Genomic DNA, 23,357 nt, shown 5'->3' on the forward strand with positions numbered 1-23,357 from the left:
TTAGTTTTTGGCATCCATCTCAATGCAATAACGACTCTCTAGATTTAAAGGTGAAGAAAAACTCACAGTGGGTTTTGACCCTTAAATGGAACTATTCCCTCTTTGTTCATGAATTGAGATAAGTAAGAGATAGGAATTGCTAGATAAAAGCTGATATTCTTCTAGTGGAGGCCCAATGGACCAAGCAACTAGCCCATGATATGGCTCTTTAGATGCAAATCTCTTGGGGTGACATCCCCTTGGTTCGCTGGTACAAATGAAGTGTGTCATAAAGGTGTCATGCCAATGGCATCCATAAGTTCTATAATCACATGGACTACAACTAGGGCCCAAAACCTGAACCGCTGAAACTGTCCAAGGCCCAACACACTTCCAAATTTTTTTGTCACTTGGGCTGGGCTATAGTTGAGAAATCCCAGCCCTATGGTTTCAGATTTGGGCTCAGCCAATGGGCTAGCCCGGTCAGACACAAGAATACACAAATTTCTATTCGTAACTATTGCATATATGTTTACCCCAAAAAAAGCATTAATTGGGAATATTAGTTTTTACTGGTGAAAATGATATGTGAACCACCATAGCATTCTTACATAAGTTATGAAGAACTAAAAAGTAAAGGATTTTAAAGAACAATTTCCATGTAACAATACTTTAAATACAACAAGAAAGTACCTTAATTAACAATATATGATTAAGTTCCATCAAACTTTATGGATCTAATTTTATATCAAGGTTTCCTACTTGCCACAATGAAATTGTGCAAAAGCGATGTTATGAGGGTTGGTAATATTTTCTAGTTCCTGAGAAATGTATTGCATAGTTGGACGAGATTTTGGATTGGTGTGCAAGCATGCAATTGCAAGCATCATTGTGAAAGTCAAATATTGTGCTGCCGATTGTGTTGGTGGTTGGAGACGTGGGTCCAACAAATCCTTTAGTATTATACCATTTCCATTTGAGAAGGATAGTGAAGAGATGAGTTCACCCAGATGTCTTCCCATAATTGTCTCTAGTGTCAAGACCCCAAAGCTAAAAACATCGCATTTTTCTGTCACAACCATTGTATAAGCAAGCTCTGAAAAAGGGGAAAGGAAAAACAACAAATTCAGCTTCTTAATAAAATTGTGAACGTACTCATATTCAAAGAATATCAATTCAAGAAATATGTAATATTAGACAACAACAGAGGTAACAAATTTTCTTTTCACCTCTTTGCCTTTTTTTATTTATTTATTTTTTAATGTTTTTAGGTTTTTTAAGAGGCCTGTTTGTTCCTTATGTACTGATGTATTGTATTTCCCTATTAAAAAAATATTTCATAAAAAATAGTGAGTAAATTTATTGGAGTTTAAATGAGGCTAGAATGAGAGTTTGCCAAAGTAGACCAATTAGTATGTAGCTGTTTGAGGTCATAAGTTAATGGGCCTTTGGGCTTGGGAAACCAGTGAATATTGTGGAACTATATTTTGGGTGGGCATACTTGTAGATAAGTGCATACTCGGATTGAGAAATTGAATTTTAGATGGGCCTAAGCTTAGATTTGGTTTGGGGCCTTAACCAGCCCTAATTTTGTTTAGACTAATTAATCCACCAAATATACTTCAAGATTCTAAGCAAGGATATTCTAAGTGGGAATAGTTTCACTCAAATAATGCTTAGCCAAGATGTATATCAATCTTAAGACTTCTGCATGGTGAATTCTTTATACTGTTTTTTTGGTGAAAATAATTAAAATGATTCAAAATGAGTCTCAATGTACTTAGAATTATAAGCATGAGAAAATGATGAATATATTGTAACTTACCTGGAGCAATATATCCAAATGTGCCTACACATATAGTGCGGTTGGATGAATCAGGATTTAGAAATTTAGCAGTTCCAAAGTCACCGACATGAGGCTCAAGATCTGCATCCAACAAAATATTACTGCTTGATATGTCCCGATGAATTAGTGGCGGTGTGCAATCATGATGCAAGTAAGACAAAGCATGAGCGACTCCTCTGATGATATTTAAACGTTTCCACCAATCCAATTCCACAGCTTCTACTTTGATTCCAAGAACATAAGCTAAGCTTCCCCTTTCTATGTATTCGTAAACTAAAAATTTGCATCTTGGATGGTAGCCAAAACCATAAAGCCTCACAATGTTCCGATGCCGTATTCTTGTTAATACATTTATCTCATTAGTGAAGCTCTCATCGTAAGCTCTCTCTTCAGCTTCTAGGCGATGAAGCTTTTTCACAGCTACTACTTTCCCTGTAGGTAGCTTGGTTATGTAAACACTCCCATAACCTCCAGTCCCAATGCAATATTTGATGTCAAAATCTCCTGTCACTTCAATGATGTCCCTATATGCAATTGTCCCGTCGTAGTTCCATATGGAAAATATATCTCCATTTTTTTGTGCTCGTGTATCATTAATGGTGGAATTTATTGAGTTATGCCTGAAGAGGAACCGGACAGCAACAATTGCAAGTGCAACAAGTATGATACTAGAAAGAGATATAATGATGGAAATCTTGACTTTAAGCCTTTTCTCTCTGCTTTTCCTCCATGTATCCAATGGAGCTTCAAAATCATTGTAGGAGAAATCCAAATCCATGTATGAAAAATTGTGTTTCCCCATCTGTGTAGGTATTGGGCCATGTAGCTTGTTGTGACTGAGATTAAGTAGTGTCAGCCATTCTAAATCTCCAATTAAGACAGGGATTGAACCATTCAATGAATTGTTACTTAGGTCCAATTGCTCGAGATTGACAAGATTCCCCATTGTTGGAGGTATCGAACCAGTAAGCTTGTTGTTACTTAGGTCCAATAGGCTGAGATTGGTAAGATTCCCCATTGTTGGAGGTATTGAACCAGAAAAGCATGTTACTTCCAAGGTCCAACTGATGGAGATTTTTGAGGTATCCTATCCCTTGAGGTATTGAGCCGTTGATACGATTGCCACAGAGGGAGAGGGAGAGAATGGTGAGATTGGTACAGCTGGTGAATAGATATCCATCATCAATTTCACCACTTATGTAATTATTAGAAACATCCAACCTAAGTAATCCAGTAAGATTAGATAGTGAAGAAGGCAATTTGCCTTAAAGATTGTTCCCAAAGAGTATATGAGAGGTGAGTTTGAAAAGCATACCGATGTTGTGTGGTATGCTTTCAGACAATATATTATCACTGAGATCGAGATAGAGTAGATATTGGAAAGAGGAGAAATTCAATTTGTCGAGCTTAGCAGATACGAAGTATTGAGGTAGCCTTATCTCTGTTACTCTTCCAACTGCATTGCAAGCCATCCCAGTCCAATTACATGGGGGGCTTAATATTGTATCTCCATCATCAATTGCATTCCAGGAAACAGGAAAGTAGTTACCACTGACTTTCCAGTTGAGTAGAGCCATGGCTTCTGGTGATGATGGTAATGATGATGATGATCCAGATGCTACTGCTACAACAACAACAACAACAACAACTATTATTTCCAATATAAATCCAACCAAGACCGACGACGCCATGGGAACAATTATATTTGATTCTGCTGTAATGCTCTCGATCGATCACTGCTCCTACAAATAAATGATATTATCTTCCATCCCATGCATGTTTTTTATTTGTTTCAACTTTCTTTTAAAAAGTAGAGGTTGAAAGGGACCCACCTTAATTGGAATCTAATTAAAAAAACCGTGTTTCACAAATGCAAAATTATTATGGTCAAGTCAAGATAGTATATCATGTGTTCTTCTTCTTCTTCTTACATGCATCCGGCTCGATCGAGTACTTGGAAATGAAAAAATTGCAACAAAAATTCCAAACGGAGGAGCATATGTGGTGCTTTCCTGCTTCCATTCCTTTTTAATAAATTAACCCCTATTAAGCTGTCCCTGCAGTAATAATATGACATTATTTCAAATCTTAAAATCTGGTTTTTTTGGGTCTTCCTTACTCTTGAGTCTTGCCCCTCCCCTAAACCCTAAACCCTAAACCCATAAACCCATAAACCCTAAACCCTTTTGTGTTTTGTTAGGGCATGTTAGTCTCGTTTTTTAAGGACCATGTATCATCTGTGTCACGTTGTTTTAATTATTCAAAATTCACTATCTTCATCCAACTCAAGCTAAAGTCGACATTCTTATACTTTACCTCTTATCCCTCTCTTTTTTCTTTGGGAATATCTGACATTAGCTGTGTCTTGTAAAATTTTACTACAACAAAAGATTAATTGACAAGGTATTTTAATTACATGACCAGCTTAATTAATTAACTCGGGATGTAAGGTGAAAAAGAGAGAAAATTAGGGAATGAGTCATGAGATTTATTCACCCCAGGCCCCAAAGTAGTTGGATTAGTCCATGGGCAGACTCTTGCAGGCTAAACAAGATAACCTGAATGGGTATTTTTGGATCATTGAATATGTATTTGGTCATATCTAATTTTTACGATTCAACTTGAGCGCTCTCTGCACTTGTTAGGGGTATGGCTGGAATTTAAGGATGAGTTCTACTCAATTCCCTTATAAGATTTTTCAAGTTTCCAATGAAATAGTTACTAAAAAAAAAAAAAAGTTAAAATATGAAATTTCGCCTACCCAATAAAAAAGGGGGGGAGGATCTAGGTAATATCTGGATCCGATCACATCTAATCTTTAATATCAATAATATTGGGACTTCAAATTTATCAATCTTATCTTTTGGTCTAAAGTTCCTCGCTTGAGTCATAAGATAATAGGCCTTTGGGCTTGGGGAACCAGTGAATATTGTGGAACTATATTTTGTTTTGGGTGGGCATAATTGTAGATAAGTGCATACTTGAATTGAGAGATTGAATTTTAGATGGGCCTGAGCTTAGATATGGGTTGGGGCCTTAACCAGCCCTATTTATGTTTAGATTAATTAATCCATCCAAATACACTTCAAGATTCTAAGCTAGCATGTTCTAAGAAGAAGGGGTGGGGCTGGAGAAAAGCCTAGAAAGCCTTGTTGGTGGCACGTCACCAATCAACCCATGATGTAATAAATAAATAAATTAAAAATGAAAAATATTAGTAAAGTAATGAAAATCAGGAAAAAATAATAGATGACTCATTCGTAGGCAGCCCAAGCCCAAGGTTGCTACCTAACAAGACTTCTAGGCCCATAAATCTGTCATACTAAAGTTAGCCCTGCCTCTCTTTGTGTTTTGGCTTGCCTATTAAGAATGGCTTATGAGTCACTCTTAAGATGTATATAGTTATCAATTCTTGATATTCTTTCTTTGGTTAAAAATGAATGAATGGTATAAAATCAGTTTCAATGTACTAAAAATTATAAATATGGGAAAAGGATGTATATATTGTAACTTACCTGGAGCAATATATCCATATGTGCCTACAAGTATAGTGCGGTTGGATGAATCAGGATTCATAATTTTAGCAATTCCAAAGTCAGCGACATGAGGCTCGAGTTCTGCATCCAACAAAACATTCTTGCTTGATATGTCCCGGTGAATTAACGGCAGTGTGCAGTCATGATGCAAGTAAGACAAAGCATGAGCGATTTCCCTGATGATATTTAAACGTTTCCACCAATCCAATTCCACCGCTTCTGCTTCATTTCCAAGTACACAAGCTAAGCTTCCCCTTTCAATATATTCGTAAACTAAAAATTTGCAGCTTGAATGGTAGCAAAACACATAAAGTTTCACAATGTTCCGATGTCGTAATCTTGTTAATACATTTATCTCATTAGTGAAGCTCTCATCATAGGCTTTCTCTTCAGCTTCTAAGTGATGAAGCTTTTTCATAGCTACTACTTTCCCTGGAGGTAGCTTTGCTATGTAAACATTCCCATGACCTCCGGTCCCAATGCAATATTTGAGATCAAATTCTTCAGTTGCTTCAAGGATGTCATCATATGCAATTGTACCATCGTAGTTCCATATGGAAAATATATCTCCATTTTTTGATGCTCTTGTATCAATAGTGGAATTCATTGATTTTTTCTTGAGAAGGAACCGGACAGCAACAACTACAAGGGCAACAGGTATGATGCTAGAAAGAGATATAATGAGAATAATGGGAATCTTGAGTTTAAGTTTTTTCTCTTTGCTTTGCTGGACATTGGATGCACTAGTTGGACCCTTTCCACAAGGAGGAAGGAAGTAACCACACAGGCCTGAATTATTCGCATATCTAGAAGCTGGAAAAGTTACTAACTAACCCGATTCAGGAATCACTCCAGAGAGGTTGTTGTTTGACAGATCAAGCTCAGAAAGAAAACTAAGACCACATAAGGAATTAGGAATTGGCCCTTCAAGCTTATTGTGAGAGAGATCAAGAAACCCCACACTCTTCAAGCTTCCAATTTCTGGAGGGATGGGACCAGTGAGGTTGTTGTGGCCCAGATTCAAAACAGAGAGATAGCATATCTTCCCAAGCACTTTTGGAATGCTACCCTCTAGCATGTTGTAGGACAGATCAAGAAAAATCATGGAGCCATTGTTGTTGAATGTGTATGCCGTGTTACCAATATAGATTCTAGTAAAGTTGCAATGGCGCCTTCTAGGAACTCTGTTCAACCCATCCTGTTTGATTCCAGCAAACTCAAAGAGGTTTCCAGCTCCATGGCAGTTGCTACTCCCATCGTTCTTCAGATACACAGACCTTCTCTTCCTCGCAATCAACCCAACAGCAATCTTACCCGACTATTTTGCAAGGGTACGAGGGATTGTCCCTGTCAGGTGATTGCTATTGAGGTCCAACCATATCAGGCTCTGGCAGTCTCCAATCTCCGGCGGTTTACTTCCAGAGAACAAATTGTTTCCAAGGTTGACAATTGCTAGGTTACTCAACGAACCAATCCATGCTGGAATCTTACCACTCAATTGATTGCTCGATGGTGAGATCCAGTTCAGATTGGTACAGTAGCTCAAACCAGTAGGAATAGTTCCGCTTAACTCATTATCGTCTAGGATCAGAGTTTCGAGTGTCCGGATGTACATGAGCTGTTGCGGAATCTCACCTTGAAATTGATTAAACCACATCACTAGATCCCGTAGCTGAGATAGGGATCCCAAGCTGGAAGGGATCCTCCCTGTGAGGTAATTGAAGCTGAGATCAAGCGAAACCAGGTGGGAGCAGTTACTGAGACTGGATGGAATGGTGCCCGTGAAGAGATTATTCTGCAGATAAAGCTTATACAAGCTATTTTTGGAGTCTTGACACAGTCTTTGAGGGATTGATCCAGAAATACTATTGGAGTTGAGATCTAACAACTCCAAATGTGTGAGCATTGACGACAAATCCGGCAAATTCCCGTCAAAATTATTGAAAGAAAGAACAAGTTTCTTCAAGCTAGTCATTTGAACGAGGGTTTCAATTGGGAATTCACCAGAGAAGTTGTTATTGGAGAGATTAATGGACTGCAAAGAAGAGCAGGAACCCAGACTAGAAGGAACCATACCTTGCAAGTGATTGAAAGAAAGATCGAGTTAGACTAGAGTTGAGCATGCATCAGCGACGTGCAGAGGTATCTCGCCTTCGAAGAAGTTGGCGGAGAGCAAAAGAGACAGCAAATTCCGGCTGGGAAAAGATGGAATGTTGCCTGAAAATTGGTTACTGGAAATATTCAAGAAGATGAGTTGCTGGCAAGCCGAGAGTGGCACACCAATGTTGCTAGAAAATCGATTCTCGGAAAGGTCCAGGTGCTGCAAAGCAGAACAGCCGCCAAAAGACGGAACTTCCCCTGAAAAATTGTTGGATGAGACGTCGAGATACTCCAAAGTCGGGTAATTTGATGCCAGAATATTCCCATAGATTTTGTTTCCCCCCACAGAAAAGTACTTGAGCTCATTACAACCACCAGCAAGAAGCCAAGGGACAGCGTTCAGACCAGAAATCTTATTGTAGGAGAGATCGAGAGCCTGAAAACTAAGCCGTAAACCACCGAAATCCCTTGGCCCGACAGAAACATTGAAGAAATTGCGAGAAAGATTCAGAAACTTTAAACCCGAACACGAAGACAAGCTTGAAATATCCGAAACGGAACCAGACAAATAATTCATCGACATATCGAGATCGCTCAACAGTTCACTACATCGTGACGCCGAAGCCGAAGTGAGGTTACCAGAAAAACTAGCATTCTTGAGCGTCAACCTCTCCAATCGCTCCAAACTCATCAGAAACGAAGAAACATACCTGAAGTCGGAGTTCAGAGGGAGAGAACTCAGATCCAGAGCTGAAACTATTGAGTTCTTACAAGTAACTCCAGTGAAATAACATGGATTCTGATTCGATTGCCAATTCTGTAACGCTCCGGGAATCAAAATTTTACGTTTAAAATAAACCAACAATTGAGCATCTCTCGTAACTCCGTCAGGCGACGCCAGAGACACTTTACCCGCGAAAAGAGCAACAGAGAAGAGTGTTAGGTAGTATAAGAGCTTCTGCAACTCCATGGACTTCAAGAAGAAGAAACTATAATACATAGTTAAAACCAGTTTACTGCAATAATGAGTAAGGAAAGAGAGGATGGAAGGCAAATGGGCGCTTAGGTTTTTCTCTCTCCCGCCCTATCTCTCCATTCCAGAATGTGGGAGAAGTGGGACTATTCGAAAATATCCATATTGTCTTATAGACCTTAGCTTCATATATGGGTTGCCTATTACGCTAGTGCACAGTTGCATCCAGTACAAATTTAAACGTGTAAAGAGGTAATGGCATCTAATCGATCAAAACAGGTGATGCCTACGCTCTGTCTTGAAGCAAGAAGCTTCAGTGTATGTTCCATTGTTTTCTGATCTTCTCTCTATAATGGACAAAGTCCAGGAAGCTTCACTGTATGTTCCATTGTTTTCTGATCTTCTCTCTATCATCATGGTAGTGTGAACTTATTCAGTGTCAAAGTCAAGGCCTTTGCACATGCCCAGGGCAGGGGGCCGTGCCCTGGCCTGGTGTGTTTTCTAGATTTACAGTTAACTCAACCACGACTTTTCTGGACTTGGCTCCCGTCCTGCAGTGGCGGGGGCTGGAGCGTCCAGCACCGCCCTGCGATTGCTCTACGTGGCCATGTCCTAATCAAACGGCTTTATTACATTTGATCCATTATTTTAATCCAGCCCTCTCATCAGTCTCATGTACCTCTCGCACCCGCCCGGATCTCATTAAACCCGACTGGGTATATTTCACTTTTTGAAATCCAAATCGAAAATAAGAGTGAGAATCCCATTTCGTCTCTTCGTTTTTGCTTCAACAACGACAAACCTAGGGAGCTCTCACAATCTCCACTGGTTGAATGGAGAACGGCAAACGGCAGCAAACAGCGAAAGATGACCGACGACCGGCGATGAAAGGTAATGTGAGTCTCCCCTCTTCTTCTTCCTCTCTCTCTCTCTCTCTCTCTCTCTCGTGGATTTGGCTTATTTTCGTTCCTAAATAACTACTAAAAATCAAAACTGAAACAAATCGAATAAAATTTTCAAAACCATAACCAAACAGAATATTTACTATTCAACTTGGTTTTAACTGTCAATTTCAATTTTAATTTCGACTTACGATTCTGGTTCTAAATTCTCAACAAAGGAACATAGTTTAGTCTCTGTTTGCCATTCCACTTTTACAATTTCACCAATTCAGTGATTCACAACTACACCAGCAGATTAGGAGGACCCACCCTACCCACTATTATCCCAAGTAGAGGGCAATCAAGGGTGTAGGACAGTTGCCTGAACCTGCGGATCTTTGTGAACAAAGTGATGGATATGATGCTTGGCTGTTTTCCGTCGGTTTAAATCTCTAACTTCAATAGGGATGTCAAGGAAACATAGAAACACACACAAACTTCCACCGAAAATGAGCCAAATAGCACCCTCATTAGGGGTTTCAGGAACGAAAATGAGCCAAATCTGAGAGAGAAAGAGAGAGAAGAAGAGGGGAGAGTCACATTTCCTTTCGTCGCCTCATCGCCTTTCGTCGTTCGCCGCCGTTGGCTATTCTCCGTTCAACCAGATGGTGAGAGCTCCCTATGGTTTGTCGTTGTTCAAGCAAAACGAAGAGACGAAATGGGGACCCTCTTGAAATATACCGGGTCGGGTTTAATGGGATCTGGACGGATGAGAGTGGTACTTGGGAGGGTTGGATTAAAATAATGAATCAAATTTAATAAAGTCGTTGGATTAGGACATGGCCACGTGGAACAATCGCAGGGCGGTGCTGGACGCTCCAGCTCCCGCCACTGCAGGACAAGAGCCAAGTCTGACTTTTCCCCACTAAATGGGGTCATATTTAATAGTTTCACCTTTCAACCCTTTTCAAAATTTGTCTTCTCTGCCACTCCCTCCCCGAAAAAGATCCTGTGCATTCAGGGAGCCGGGCTGAATGTGCAACGTCGGACTCAAGGTGTTGCATTTTGACTGCCTTACCCTTGCTCGGGCAAGGCTTTTGGGCACGATAATGACACGATCAGACTGAATTACGACCTGCCACATTAGTGAAAATATCAATCCAGATCCTCTAAGGCGTAATGCCCCAATGACCCCGTTCTACGCAAACACAGGGTTGCATGCAATGACCACCTTAGCCCCACCCGGGCATGGCGGTCATTGCTCGTGGCCTTGTCTATGCGCAGCACGGCCGTTGGGGTATCCCGCGGTGTAGAGGATCTGCAGATCTGGATCCTGAAAATATACAATTATGTGGGAACAAATGAATTGGCTACAAAAACAAGGTCATTCAAGGATTTAAAGGCGGGGATAGGAGACTGGATTGGTATTCACCATTCCCAATTCGAATAGATCAATCTGTCTCTGACCAACTTCCATAGGTAACGGTTAATATCGTATAGTTGATGTTGGTTTTGATTCTGGTCTCGGTCCTTGAAACCTTGATGACATTGCCAATGCTTTTTGGGCAGAGTAGATAAATGAAGGAGTTTGGATTTGAAAATTTGATATGTGAGTAATTTGAAACATGTAATATCAAATATTGGAATTGTCTTATTAGTAGACCACATAGAAAGGTTTTTCTATTCAGATTATTCAAATACAAGAAGGACCCAGTTTCTCTTAACCCATGATGAAGAGAAAACTACCATAAGATCTTATTTTCTGATTGAACTAGAGAAGGGTATATTGGACCTTCAACAATAGCATTAATTAGGAATATTAGTTTTTACTCATGAAAATGATATATGAACCACCATAGCATTTATACATAAGTTATGAAGAACTAAAGAGTAAAGGATTTTAAAGAACAATTTCCATGTAACAATACTTTAAATACGTACAACAAGAAAGCACCTTAATTAGCAATATATGATTCAGTTCCATCAAACTTTATGGATCTAATTTTATATCAAGGTTTCCTAATTGTCACTTGCACAAGGGATGTTATGAGGGTTGGCAATATTTTCTAGTTTCTGAGAAATGTATTGCATAGTTGGACGAGATTTTGGATTGGTGTGCAAGCATGCAATTGCAAGCATCATTGAGAAAGTCAAACATTGTGCTGCCGATTGTGTTGGTGGTTGGAGACGTGGGTCCAACAAATCCTTTAGTTATACCATTTCCATTTGGGAAGGATAGTGAAGAGATGAGTTCACCCAGATGTAATCACACAAACCACACACCAAACCCAAAAGGTTAACCGACTTTTAGGACTTTTAAGAGGCCTATTTGTTCCTTAAGTACTGATACAATGTATTCCCCTCTTAAAAAATATTTCATAAAAAATAGTAGTAAATTTATTGGAGTTAAATGAGGCTAGAATAAGAGTATACCAAGGTAGACCAAGTAGTGTGTAGCTGTTTGAGGATGTCATAAGATAATGGTCCTTTGGGTTCCCCAGTGAATATTGTTGAACTATATTTTGGGTGGGCATACTTGTAGATAAGTGTATACTCCGATTGAGAGATTGGATTTAGATGGGCCTGAGCTTAGATTTGGTTTGGGGCCTTAACCAGCCCTAATTTTGCTTAGACTATTTAATCCACCAAATATTCTTCAAGATTCTAAGCAAGGATGTTCTAAGTGGGAATAGTTTCAGTCAAACAATGCTTACCCGAAAAAGGGGAAGCGTGGGGAATCTGCATGTACGTGAAGAGTAAATAACATAGACATCTAGCAAAGAAACCACAGGCAACCTCTCTTAAAGTTTCCTCCCTTACGCATTTTAAAATTTTTATTCAAAAAATGAAAAATATTAGTAAAGTAATGAAAATCAATGTCAATGTATTTAGAATTATAAGCATGTATTTAGAATTATAAGCATAGGAAAAGGATGAATATATTGTAAGTTACCTGGAGCAATATGTCCATTTGTGCCTACACGTACAGTGCGATTGGATGAATCAGGAATTAGAAATTTAGCAGTCCCAAAGTCACCGACATGAGGCTCAAGTTCTGCATCCAACAAAACATTATTGCTTGATATGTCCCGATGAGCGACTCCTCTGATGATATTTAAACGTTTCCACCAATCCAATTCCACAGCTTCTACTTCATTTCCAAGTACATGAGCTAAGCTTCCCCTTTCAATATATTGGCAAACTAAAAATTTGCAACTTTGGATGGTAGCAAAACCCATAAAGTTTCACAACGTTCCGATGTCGTAATCTTGTTAATACATTTATCTCATTGGTGAAACTCTCATCATAGGTTTTCTCTTCAGCTTCTAGGCGATGAAGCTTTTTCACAGCTACTACTTTCCCTGTAGGTAGTTTTGCTATGTAAACACTCCCATAACCTCCGGTCCCAATGCAATATTTGATATCAAATTCTTTTGTTGCTTCAAGGATGTCACGATATGCAATTGTGCCATCGTAGTTCCATATGGAAAATTTATCTCCATTTTTGTATGCTCTTGTACCAATAGTGGAATTCAGTGATTTTTTCCTCAACCGGACAGCAACAACTACAAGTGCAACAAGTATGATGCTAGAAAGTGATATGATGAGAATTATGGGAATCTTGAGTTTAAGCCTTTTCTCTCTGTTTTGCTGGACATTGGATGCACTAGTAGGACCCTTTCCACAAGGAGGAAGCGGGTCACCACACAGGCCCGAATTATTAGCATATCTGGAAGCTGGAAAAGTTGCTAACTGACCCGGTTCAGGAATCACTCCAGAGAGGTTGTTGTTTGACAGATCAAGCTCACAAAGCTTACTAAGACCAGATAAGGAATTAGGGATTGGCCCTTCAAGCTTATTGTTAGAAAAATCAAGAACCCCGAGATTATTCAATCTTCCAATTTCTGGAGAGATGGGACCAGTGAGGTTGTTGTGGCCCAGATTCAAAATAGCGAAATGGTATATGTTCCCAAGCTCTTTTGGAATGCTACCCTCCAACATATTGTAGGACAGATCAAGAACAATCATGGAGCCTTTGTTGTCGAACATGTCAGCCATGTTACCAATGTAGACTCTAGTAAAGTTGCATTGGTGCCTTGTAGGAACTCTGTTCAACTCATCCTTTCTGATTCCAGCAAACTCAAAGAGGTTTCCAGCTCCATGGCAGTTGCTACTCTCATTGTTCTTCAGAAACACAAACCTCTTCCTCGCAGTCAACCCAACCGCAATCTTACCCGATTGTTTTGTAAGGGTATGAGGGATTATCCCTGTCAGGTGATTGCTGTTGAGGTCCAACCATCTCAGGCTCTGGCAGTCTCCAATCTCCGGTGGTATACTCCCAGAGAACAAATTGTTTCCAAGGTTGAGGATTGCTAGGTTACTCAACCGACCAATCCATGTGGGAATCTCACCACTCAACTGATTGCTCGATAGTGAGATCCAGTACAGATTGGTATAGTAGCTCAAACCAGTAGGAATAGTTCCGGTTAACTCATTCTCCTCTAGGATCAGAGTTACGAGTGTCTGGATGTACATGAACTCTTACGGAATCTCACCTTGAAATTGATTAAGCCACATTACTAGATCCTGGAGCTGAGATAAGAATCCTAAGCTGGAAGGGATCCTCCCTGTGAGGTAATTGAAGCTGAGATCAAGCGAAACCAGGTGGGAGCAGTTACTGAGAGTGGACGGAATGGTACCCGTGAACAGATTGTTCTGCAGATAAAGCTCATGCAAGCTGTTTTTGGAGTCTTGACACAGTCCTTGAGGGATTGATCCAGAACTACTATTTGAACTGAGATCTAACAACTCCAAATGTGTGATCATTGACAACAAATCTGGCAAACTACCGTCAAAATTATTGAAAGAAAGAACAAGTTCCTTCAAGCTAGTCATTTGAACGAGGGTTTTAATTGGGAATTCACCAGAGAAGTTGTTATTGGAGAGATTAATGGACTGCAAAGAAGAGCAGGAACCCAGACTAGAAGGAATCGTACCGTGCAAGTGATTGGAAGAAAGATCGAGTTCGACTAGAGTTGAACATGCATCAGCGAGATGCAGAGGTATCTCGCCTTCGAAGAAGTTTGCGGAGAGCAAAAGAGACAGTAAATTACTGCTGGGAAAAGATGGATTGTTGCCTGAAAATTGATTATTGGAAATATTCAAGAAGATGAGTCGCTGGCAACCCGAGAGTGGAACGCCAATTTCACCGAAAAATAGATTCCTGGAAAGGTCCAGATGCTTCAACGCAGAACAGCCGCCAAAAGATGGAGCTTCCCCTGAGAAATTGTTGGACGACACGTCGAGATACTCCAAACGCCGGCAATTTGATACTGGAATATTCCCAAGGATTCTGTTTACCCCCACAGATAAGTACTCGAGCTCATTACAACCACCAGCAAGAAGCCAAGGGATGACATTCAGACCAGAAAGCTTATTGTAGGAGAGATCGAGAGCCTGAAAACTAAGCCGTAAACCACCAGAATCCCTTGGCCCGACAGAAAAATTGAAGAAATTGCGCGAAAGATTCAAAAACTTTAAACCCGAACACTAAGACAAGCTTGAAATATCGGAAATGGAACCAGACAAATAATTCATCGACATATCGAGCTCGCTCAACAGTTCACTACACCGGGACGCTGAAGCCGAAGTGAGGTTACCGAAAATACCAGCATTCTTGAGCGTCAACCTCTCCAATTGCTCCAAACTCATCAGAAACGAAGAAACATACGGGAAGTTGGCGTTCAGAGGGAGAGAACTCAGATCCAGAGCGGAAATTCTCGAGTTTTGACAAGTAACTCCAGTGAAATAACATGGATTCTGATTCGATTGGCAATTCTGTAACACTCCGGGATTCAAAATCGTACGTTTAAAAGAAACCAACAATTGAGCATCTCTCGTAACTCCATCAGGCGACGCCAGAGACACTTTACCGGCGAGAAGAGTGTCAGGTAGTATAAGAGCTTCTGCAACTCCATGGACTTTAAGATGAAGAAACTATTATACATAGTTAGTACCATGTTTACTTACTGCAATTATTAGTCAGGGAGAGAGAGAGAGAGGGGTTTTGAACTTTGAAGAGTGAAGAGAGCCAAATGGGCACTTTAATAGGCTTTTCTCTCTCCCATCCTATCTCTCGACTCCGAATGGAAAATATCCACATTGTCTTATCCTATCAGGTTCCCTGCCTGATCAGGTGCTCAGGTTAGTCTGTCTCACAGAGAGGTGAAAATGATGATCTAACCCCACCCGAGTCGTCCCCTACCTGAGCACCTGACCGGGCAGGGAACCTTGAGAGGAGAACGATTCTTGTCTTATACACCTTTGCTTCATATATGGTTGCCTATAATTAAAGCTAGTGAACAGTTGCATCCAATACAAATTTAAACGTGTAACTTAAGGGGCAATAACATCTAATCAATCAAAAAAGGTGATGCCTAGGTACGTGAACATTCCCCCTTGAAGCTTCACTGTATTGTTTTCTGATATTTTCTCTCTATATATAATGGACAAAGTGCAGAAAGCAAACCTTCAGTGTATGTTCCATTGTTTTCTCTTCTCTGTATCATCATGGTAGTGTGAACTTATTCAGTGGTTACTCTTGAGTCAGAGTCATCAAGGTCTCATCCGGCCCTGGTGTGATTTCCAGGTTTACAGGTAACTCAACCAAGACTTTTCCACATTAAATGGGGTCATATTCAATTGTTTCACCTTTCAACCCTTATCAAATTTTGTCTTCTCCCCATCCCCTAGGGAAAAAAACATGAAAGTCAAGGTCTTTGGGTCAATTAAAACTGAAGTAATTAATCATTTAATCTTTGTGTCCGTGGTTGGGGACGTGAGTCGTGGTGCGTTTCATGCCCATGCTCATCAGGAGGTCTCAAGTTCGAGTTTCCTGGCTAGTACCTTACCCCTTCCCCGGTTCGATCCAAGCTCAATATTCAATTGTTGAGGCCTAGCTTACTTTTAAATTGTACAAGTGTGAAACCACACACCTCATCATCTTCAAGCCAAGTGTTGCAGTAGCTCTTTACTCATATTGTGAGATAAACCATTTGTTAGTTTCTTGTAGTGTAACCAATAATAGCTGTCTCTTTAGTACATCGATCGAATCTAGGTACAGAAAACGTAATATAGGGAAATAAATCATGTTTATAGCAATTAAGGTGATCGAATCACAATGTTATACCTTATAATACTCCTTGTTTTGATAAACATGCAAGATTTAACTCCCTAATACAAATAAAACAAATCTACCACCAAGTTTTCTCCTTATTTCCTATAAAGAAATTCATTTTTTCAAATATAAATTATCATTTGATTTGGTAATGTTATAAGCATTCTTGGAAGTGAATGATAATATTTTTCGAGAAGGGACAAAATAACTATTTATACAAACAATCCTTGTGATGGCATAATTGTTACAATAAACCATATATAGGCTATTCTATAGAATATGTTCCATAGATTTTTTTATTTATTTATTTTAATTCAGATAACAATGTGCTGGTTCAATTTAGAAATACACAGAAAAAAAAAAAAATCAATTTAGATTGAAACTAACAATCTTAAAATACAACAGGTAAACATCTTAGCAACATATGATCCACTTCCATCAAACTTTATGTGTCTGGTTTTATTTTGAGGTTCCCTCATTGCCACGATGAAATTGTGTTAAAGGGTTGTGATGAGGGTTCGTAGGACTTCTGAGTTCATGAGACATGTATTGCATACTTGGACGAGATTTTGAATTGGTATGCAAGCATGCAATTGCAAGCATCATTGAGCGAGTTAAATCTTGTGCTACCAATCGTGTCGGTGGTTGGAGACGTGGGTCTAACACATCATTTAGTATTATATCTTTTGCATTTCCCAATGATAATGAAGTGATGAGTTCACCTGGATGCTTCCCCATAATTGTCTCCAGTGCCAAGACCCCAAAGCTATAAACATCACATTTTTCTATCACAACCATTGTATAAGCAAGCTCTGAACAAGGGGAAAGGAAAATAAATTCAGGTTCTTTAAATAATCTTGTAGGTATATTCAGATTCAAAGAATATCAATTCAAGAAAAATGTAGTATTCGACAACAAAGGAGGTAGCAATTTTTCTTCTCTTTTTATTTTTAATGAGAGAAAATAAAATACTCAAATTAAAAAAAAAAAGATATTGTAACTTACCTGGAGCAATATATCCATAAGTGCCTGCAAGTATAGTGCGGTTGGATGAATCAGGATTTAGAAGCTTAGCAGTTCCAAAGTCGGCGACATGAGGCTCAAGATCTGCATCCAACAAAACATTATTGCTCGATATGTCCCGATGAATTAATGGTGTCAAACAGTCATGGTGCAAGTAAGACAAAGCATGAGCGACCCCTCTAATGACATTTAAACGTTTCTTCCAATCCAATTCCACAGCTTCAACTTCATTTCCAAGAACATAAGCTAAGCTTCCCCTTTCTATGTATTCATAAACTAAAAATTTGCATCTTGAATGGTAGCAAAACCCAAAAAGTTTCACAATGTTCCGATGTCGTATTCTTGTTAATACATGTATCTCATTAGTGAAACTTTCATCATAGGCTTTCTCTTCAGCTTGTAGACAATGAAGGCTTTTTTACAGCTACTATTTTCTCTGTAGGTAGCTTTACTATGTAAACACTCCCATAACCTCCAGTCCCAATGCAATATTTGATGTCAAATTCTTCAGTTGCTCCCATGATGTCACTATATGCAATTGTCCCGTGGTAATTCCATATGGAAAATATATCTCCATTTTTTTGAGCTCTTGTATCAATGGTGGAATTCATCGATTTTTTCCTGAAAAGGAAGCAGACAGCAACAACTACAAGTGCAACAAGTATGATGCTAGAAAGAGATATAATGGGAATCTTGAGTTTAAGCCTTTTCTCTCTGCTTTTACACAAACCTATGGAAGAATTCTTCCATGCTTCCAATGGAGCTTGAAAATCATTGTAGGACAAATCCAAAACCATGTAGGAAAAATTTTGTCTCCCCATTTGTGCAGGTATTGGACAATGAAGCTTGTTGTGGCTGAGATTAAGTAGTGCCAGCTGTTCCATATCTCCAATTTCCATAGGGATTGAACCATTCAATGCATTGTTACTCAAGTCCAATAGGGTGAGATTCTTAAGATTCCCGAGTGTTGGAGGTATTGAACCAGTTAGGATGTTGTTACTTAGGTCTAGCTTTGTCAGGTTCGTCATATGACCGATTTCGATCGGTACTGAACCAAAAAGGACATTCTGGCTTAGGTCCAACTCAGAAAGATATATCAATTGCGGCATAATATTTGTGGGTATTGGACCATGTAGCTTGTTGTAGCTGAGATTAAGTAGTATTAGCTATTCCATATCTCCAATTTCCATAGGGATTGAACCATTCAACACGTTATGACTCAGGTCCAATAGGTAGAGATCATTAAGATACCCCATTGCCGGAGGTATTGAACCAGAAAGCAAGTTACTTCCTAGGTCCAACTGAATGAGAGTTTTGAGGTTTCCTATCTCTTGAGGTATTGAACCGTTGATACTATTGCCGGAAAGGGAGAGAACGGTGAGGTTGCTCAATTTAGCTATGGTAGGAGGGATTTCTCCTTGGAGCACATTGTTGTGAAGATTAATGAAAGAGAGGTTGGTCCAATTGCTCAATAGATATCCATCAATTTTACCACTCATTTGGTTATTAGAAACATCCAAGTAAAATAAACCCGTAAGATTGGCTAGTGAAGAAGGCAATTTGCCTAACAGAAAGTTATGGCTTAGGTCCAACTCAATTAGATGTGTGAGGAAATTCCCAATCTGTGATGGTATTGAACCAGAAAGTATGTTACTTCTTAGGTTCAAGTGAGTAAGATTTTTGAGGTTTCCTATCTCTTGAGGTATTGAGCCGTTGATACTATTCCTGGTCAGGGAGAGAATGATGAGATTGCTCAATTTAGCTATGGTGGGAGGGATTACTCCTTGGAGCAAATTGTTGTGAAGATCAATAACAGAGAGGTTGGTCCAGCTGGTGGTGAATAGATTTCCATCAATTTCACCACTTATTTCATTACTAGAAACATCCAACTCAAGCAATCCTATAAGATTAGATAGTGAAGAAGGCAATTTGCCTGAAAGTTGGTTCCCAGAGAGTTTAAGATGGGTGAGTTTGGAAAGCGTACCGATGTTGTCTGGGATGGTTCCACCCAATACATTACCACTGAGATCGAGATAAAGTAGATATTGGAAAGAAGAGAAATTCAATTTGTTGAGCTCAGCAGATACCAAGTATTTAGGTAGCCTTATCTCTGTTACTCTTCCAGCTGCATTGCAAGCGATCCCTTCCCAATAACATGGGCTTGTATCATTAGTTCTACTCCAGGAATCAGGAAAGTAACCACCATTACTACTACTATTACTACTGGCTTTCCAGTTGAGTAGAGCTTCAGCTTCTGGTGATGATGATGATGATAATTCAGATGCTAGTACTGCTATTGTTGCAGGGCTGAGAGTGGTAGTGATCAAAGAACCCAATACAACAACTACAAATCCAACCAAGGATGACGACGACTCCATGGGAACAATTTGATTCTGTTTGGCTCAATTCTATGCTCTCAAGCTTCTAATTTGAACATTCTTAATTAAGCAGTAGAGGTTGAAAGAGACCTGGCTAGCTAGGAATCAAAATCGTGTTGTTTCAAAAATCAAAATTTCGGTAAAGTCAAGATCATTTGTTGTTAAAAATTCCAGATGCAACCCGGAATGATTAGGTGTTTGATAGGATATGTACATCATCTTAACAATCAAAAGCTTAAAAAGGGTGAGAAGATCCCTCTTGTTGCTTGCCCAACATATCTGCCCCTTCAACAAATCATATAAAATACTTACTTAGTTGGGAACATGTTTTCTAACGAGTACAGTCAGAGAGTGAGTGTTAATAAATTGTTCGAAAAATCTGCCATGTTGTAGATTTAATTAGTTGGATCTCAAAGTTTGTGTCCATATTAGTTTAACTTGTTATAAATTTCAGCTTATAACTATTAAGTACATCATGTGTGGCACAACCAAAGAGTTTTAGTCTCGTCCAAGTTTTACTTAAAAAGTACTTAATTAATTCTTAGTTGTTTTCATCCATTCTTTTAATTAGCCCCAGCTAAGCTGTCCCGGTCATGAATATCTCTTTCCTCTCTCGTAAAGAAAGTTGACACTTAATTTGTTTTGCCTATTTGCTTTGATGTGTGTTAAAGGGAAAATTATCTCCTCCAGTTTGCTGACCGGCCCAGTCCCTCAGTTCCTCTAATAGGGGGATGGTGGACCCCACCCGGATAGAGTGTTTGGGCATGGGTAGAGAGGTCATTTCAGCCTCCCTTTGTTAGAGGAACTAGGGAACTGGACTGGGCAGCCAACTGGAGGTGATAAAGATTCGTTAAACAGGGGCTATTGACACAAAACAATTCTTTTCCCTGATATACATAAAATTATACACGTACGGCTGTACAGGTGGCAACATAATACAAAAGTCTTCTAACAACATACGATCATATGGGTTTCCCATCATTAATGTACCTAAAATATCATGTCTTCTAATCTCTCCCAAGATAGCTCAAAGTGACCGATCTAACTCAGTAGGCTATAACAATTCATCATCCACTCATTTGGATCGTAATACAAATCAACCCAGATTATGAAACGAACAGTGTTTGACAGAAGTAGGTATTCACATTTATTACTCTTACTATATTTCACTCATATTTACCATTACCAAGTTCTAACTTAATCATCAGAGTTACCACGAGTTAAACTTGGGTTCGTCCAATCATTTTTTATCTTTCGTCATCCACCCAACGTAGACAAAATCAAGCGGCAACACCCCCTTTAAGTTGATTTATACTACTACACCCATGAGAAATATGGTCCGACCCATATCCATCTGTATCTTGGACTGACCCATATTAGTATGAGCTTTGTCCTTTATTCATTCAACGTTGGAGCTCGACATACCACGTGTCAGCCTCGGACTGATATGCTGATTTATGCCAATGATATAGTTGTATAAGTTTTTTTCTGTAAGAACTAGATGTAGGTATTCGAGTAATAATCTCTAAAATTATATAAGTAATTAAATATATGACTTTTTTTGTAAACTACACGTCTAAAACCTGTACTGTCTGTTTCTGTTCATTTGTCGTTCTCTGCTGTTTTTACTATTTCTGTTTATTTTAATTATATGGTGACGATGGACCTTTATCCGCTGCTGTAATTGGAGCGCTGCTGTGCGCATCGTGCGGTGCAGCAGCGGCCATGTGTGCACAATGGGACCCGTTGCTGCACCGCACGATGCGTACAGCAGCGCTCCAGTTACAACAGCAGATAAAAATTCTGTTGACGACTCAAGGGCTGATGGCATTATGGCATTACTTGGGTCAATTATTGGTGGTTAACCGGCTTTGACGGGTGGGTTAATTAACCTAAACCGGAGTCCATCGCGAGTCGCAACTTGCGAGCCGTTTTGGTTTTCAGCGTACCTACCGGCGTATTTTAGATTACCCAATTTACGAAATCCCTTTCCTATTAGCTGACACCACCACTCACCAGCGGCGCCGCCGACCCTTCCACCACTCACCAGCGGCGCCGTCTTGACACATTCCATGGCTGCCGCTTCCTCATCTGCTCCCGATGGAGCGCCACCAGTACCACCGCCGGAGAACGAACTCTATACACACAAGCCCCAACCCTCACTGCTTTCCACTTCTCAACCGAAGAAAATCTCTCCTCTGCCATGGCCTCACATGGAGACCGTACACCTCATCGAAGTCTACCAGGAAAAATGGTACTCTCTGAAACGAGGTCAGCTCAAGGCCAATCAATGGGAAGAAGTCGCCATCTCCGTCGCTGTTCGGTGCGGCTACGATGAGCTCTCGAAGACTGCTACTCAGTGCCGCCACAAGATGGAGAAGCTTCGCCAGCGCTACCGCTCAGACAAGAAACGCGCGTCTCTCTCCCTTTGGCCTTACTTCAACCTCATGGATCGGATGGAACTTGGGCCATTTCCCATTGCTGCCGTTCCCATCTCCGCCATCGATCTGCATCGTAACAGAGACTATGACGAAGAAGACGATGACGATGACGATGCTGACGAAATTAATAAATCTCGAAGCATCAATCACATACTTCGCCGACCATCAATGGCCTCACTGTATCCTCCGCAGTGGAATGATGGTGGTGATGGTGGAGTAGCAGGGCCTCCTGGGGTTTTTAGGGTTTTGAGGAATCCGATGTTTCGCAAGAGAAAGTCGTTCGAGATAGATGAGGAGGACGTGGTGGAGGAAGAGGGAGTTGACCCGATTTCGGAATTGGCTTCGGTGGTTAGAGCATTTGGGGAAGGGTTTGTTCGGATAGAGAATATGAAGATGGAGATGATGAAGGAGACAGAGAAGTATAGAATGGATATGGAGACCAAGAGGACGGAGATGATTATCAAATCACAGCGACGAATCATGGATTCCATTGCCAAAGCCCTTGGCTCTCAGAAGAGATAGAAGATATATAAGAAAACTCAGGAGATGTGAAGGTTTCAAGTTTCAATATCCCCTTAATCCATCTCAAATTTATTAGTTTTTTTCTGTGTTGTTCCTGTTCCTCATAAAGAATTGGCCTAAGCATAAATGTGTATACCACATTCTGTATAGTTGCTGTTTGAATGCTGTGACTGCTTTTGAGGTGCAATAAAATGCTTACCTGATTTATTCGTGTGGTCTTCCTGCGAGGTACAATTTGATCTCTTTTGGAGGTTTTGGGGCCCAAGCAGTGACCTACTACTATAACAGATCTTATTCACCCCCCTCCCAAAAAAAACCCTACTATAACTAATCTCTTTTACTTCCCAGTGACCGTATTCTTCATACCTCCAAAGTTGTTAACTTTGAAGGTGAGATTCTTTACTTGTGAACAATGGTTTGAGCAAAAGAGGTCATAGCCCATGCACTGCATGGCTGCATTCCTTTCTAGCTGTATGTGTATATGATTCACATTAAGAGGGG

At 39.9% G+C, this 23,357-nt stretch overlaps 2 protein-coding genes and 3 pseudogenes across 2 annotated transcripts; 1 reads left to right on the forward strand and 4 right to left on the reverse strand.

The window, feature by feature from the left end:
- Positions 1-727: 727 nt before the first annotated feature.
- On the reverse strand, positions 728-6,002 carry LOC122648732 (MDIS1-interacting receptor like kinase 2-like). The gene is made up of 2 exons (XM_043841957.1): positions 5,341-6,002; positions 728-1,075 (listed from the first exon to the last, which is right to left on the reverse strand). Exons 1-2 carry the CDS (start codon positions 5,966-5,968, stop codon positions 738-740), a joined length of 966 nt encoding a protein of 321 aa, XP_043697892.1. The 5' UTR covers positions 5,969-6,002; the 3' UTR covers positions 728-737.
- Position 6,003: 1 nt separating this feature from the next.
- On the reverse strand, positions 6,004-8,431 carry LOC122647015 (annotated as a pseudogene).
- Positions 8,432-12,025: 3,594 nt separating this feature from the next.
- LOC122647138 lies at positions 12,026-18,558 on the reverse strand (annotated as a pseudogene).
- LOC122648731 lies at positions 16,918-18,235 on the reverse strand (annotated as a pseudogene).
- Positions 18,559-21,965: 3,407 nt separating the features above from the next.
- Positions 21,966-22,856, forward strand: LOC122647287. Its single transcript, XM_043840708.1, has one exon. It carries the CDS (start codon positions 21,966-21,968, stop codon positions 22,854-22,856), a length of 891 nt encoding a protein of 296 aa, XP_043696643.1.
- The last annotated feature ends 501 nt before the right edge of the window (positions 22,857-23,357 follow it).

Source organism: Telopea speciosissima, chromosome 1 (assembly GCF_018873765.1).
Source record: "Telopea speciosissima isolate NSW1024214 ecotype Mountain lineage chromosome 1, Tspe_v1, whole genome shotgun sequence".
In the NCBI taxonomy this organism is placed as follows: Eukaryota; Viridiplantae; Streptophyta; class Magnoliopsida; order Proteales; family Proteaceae; genus Telopea; species Telopea speciosissima.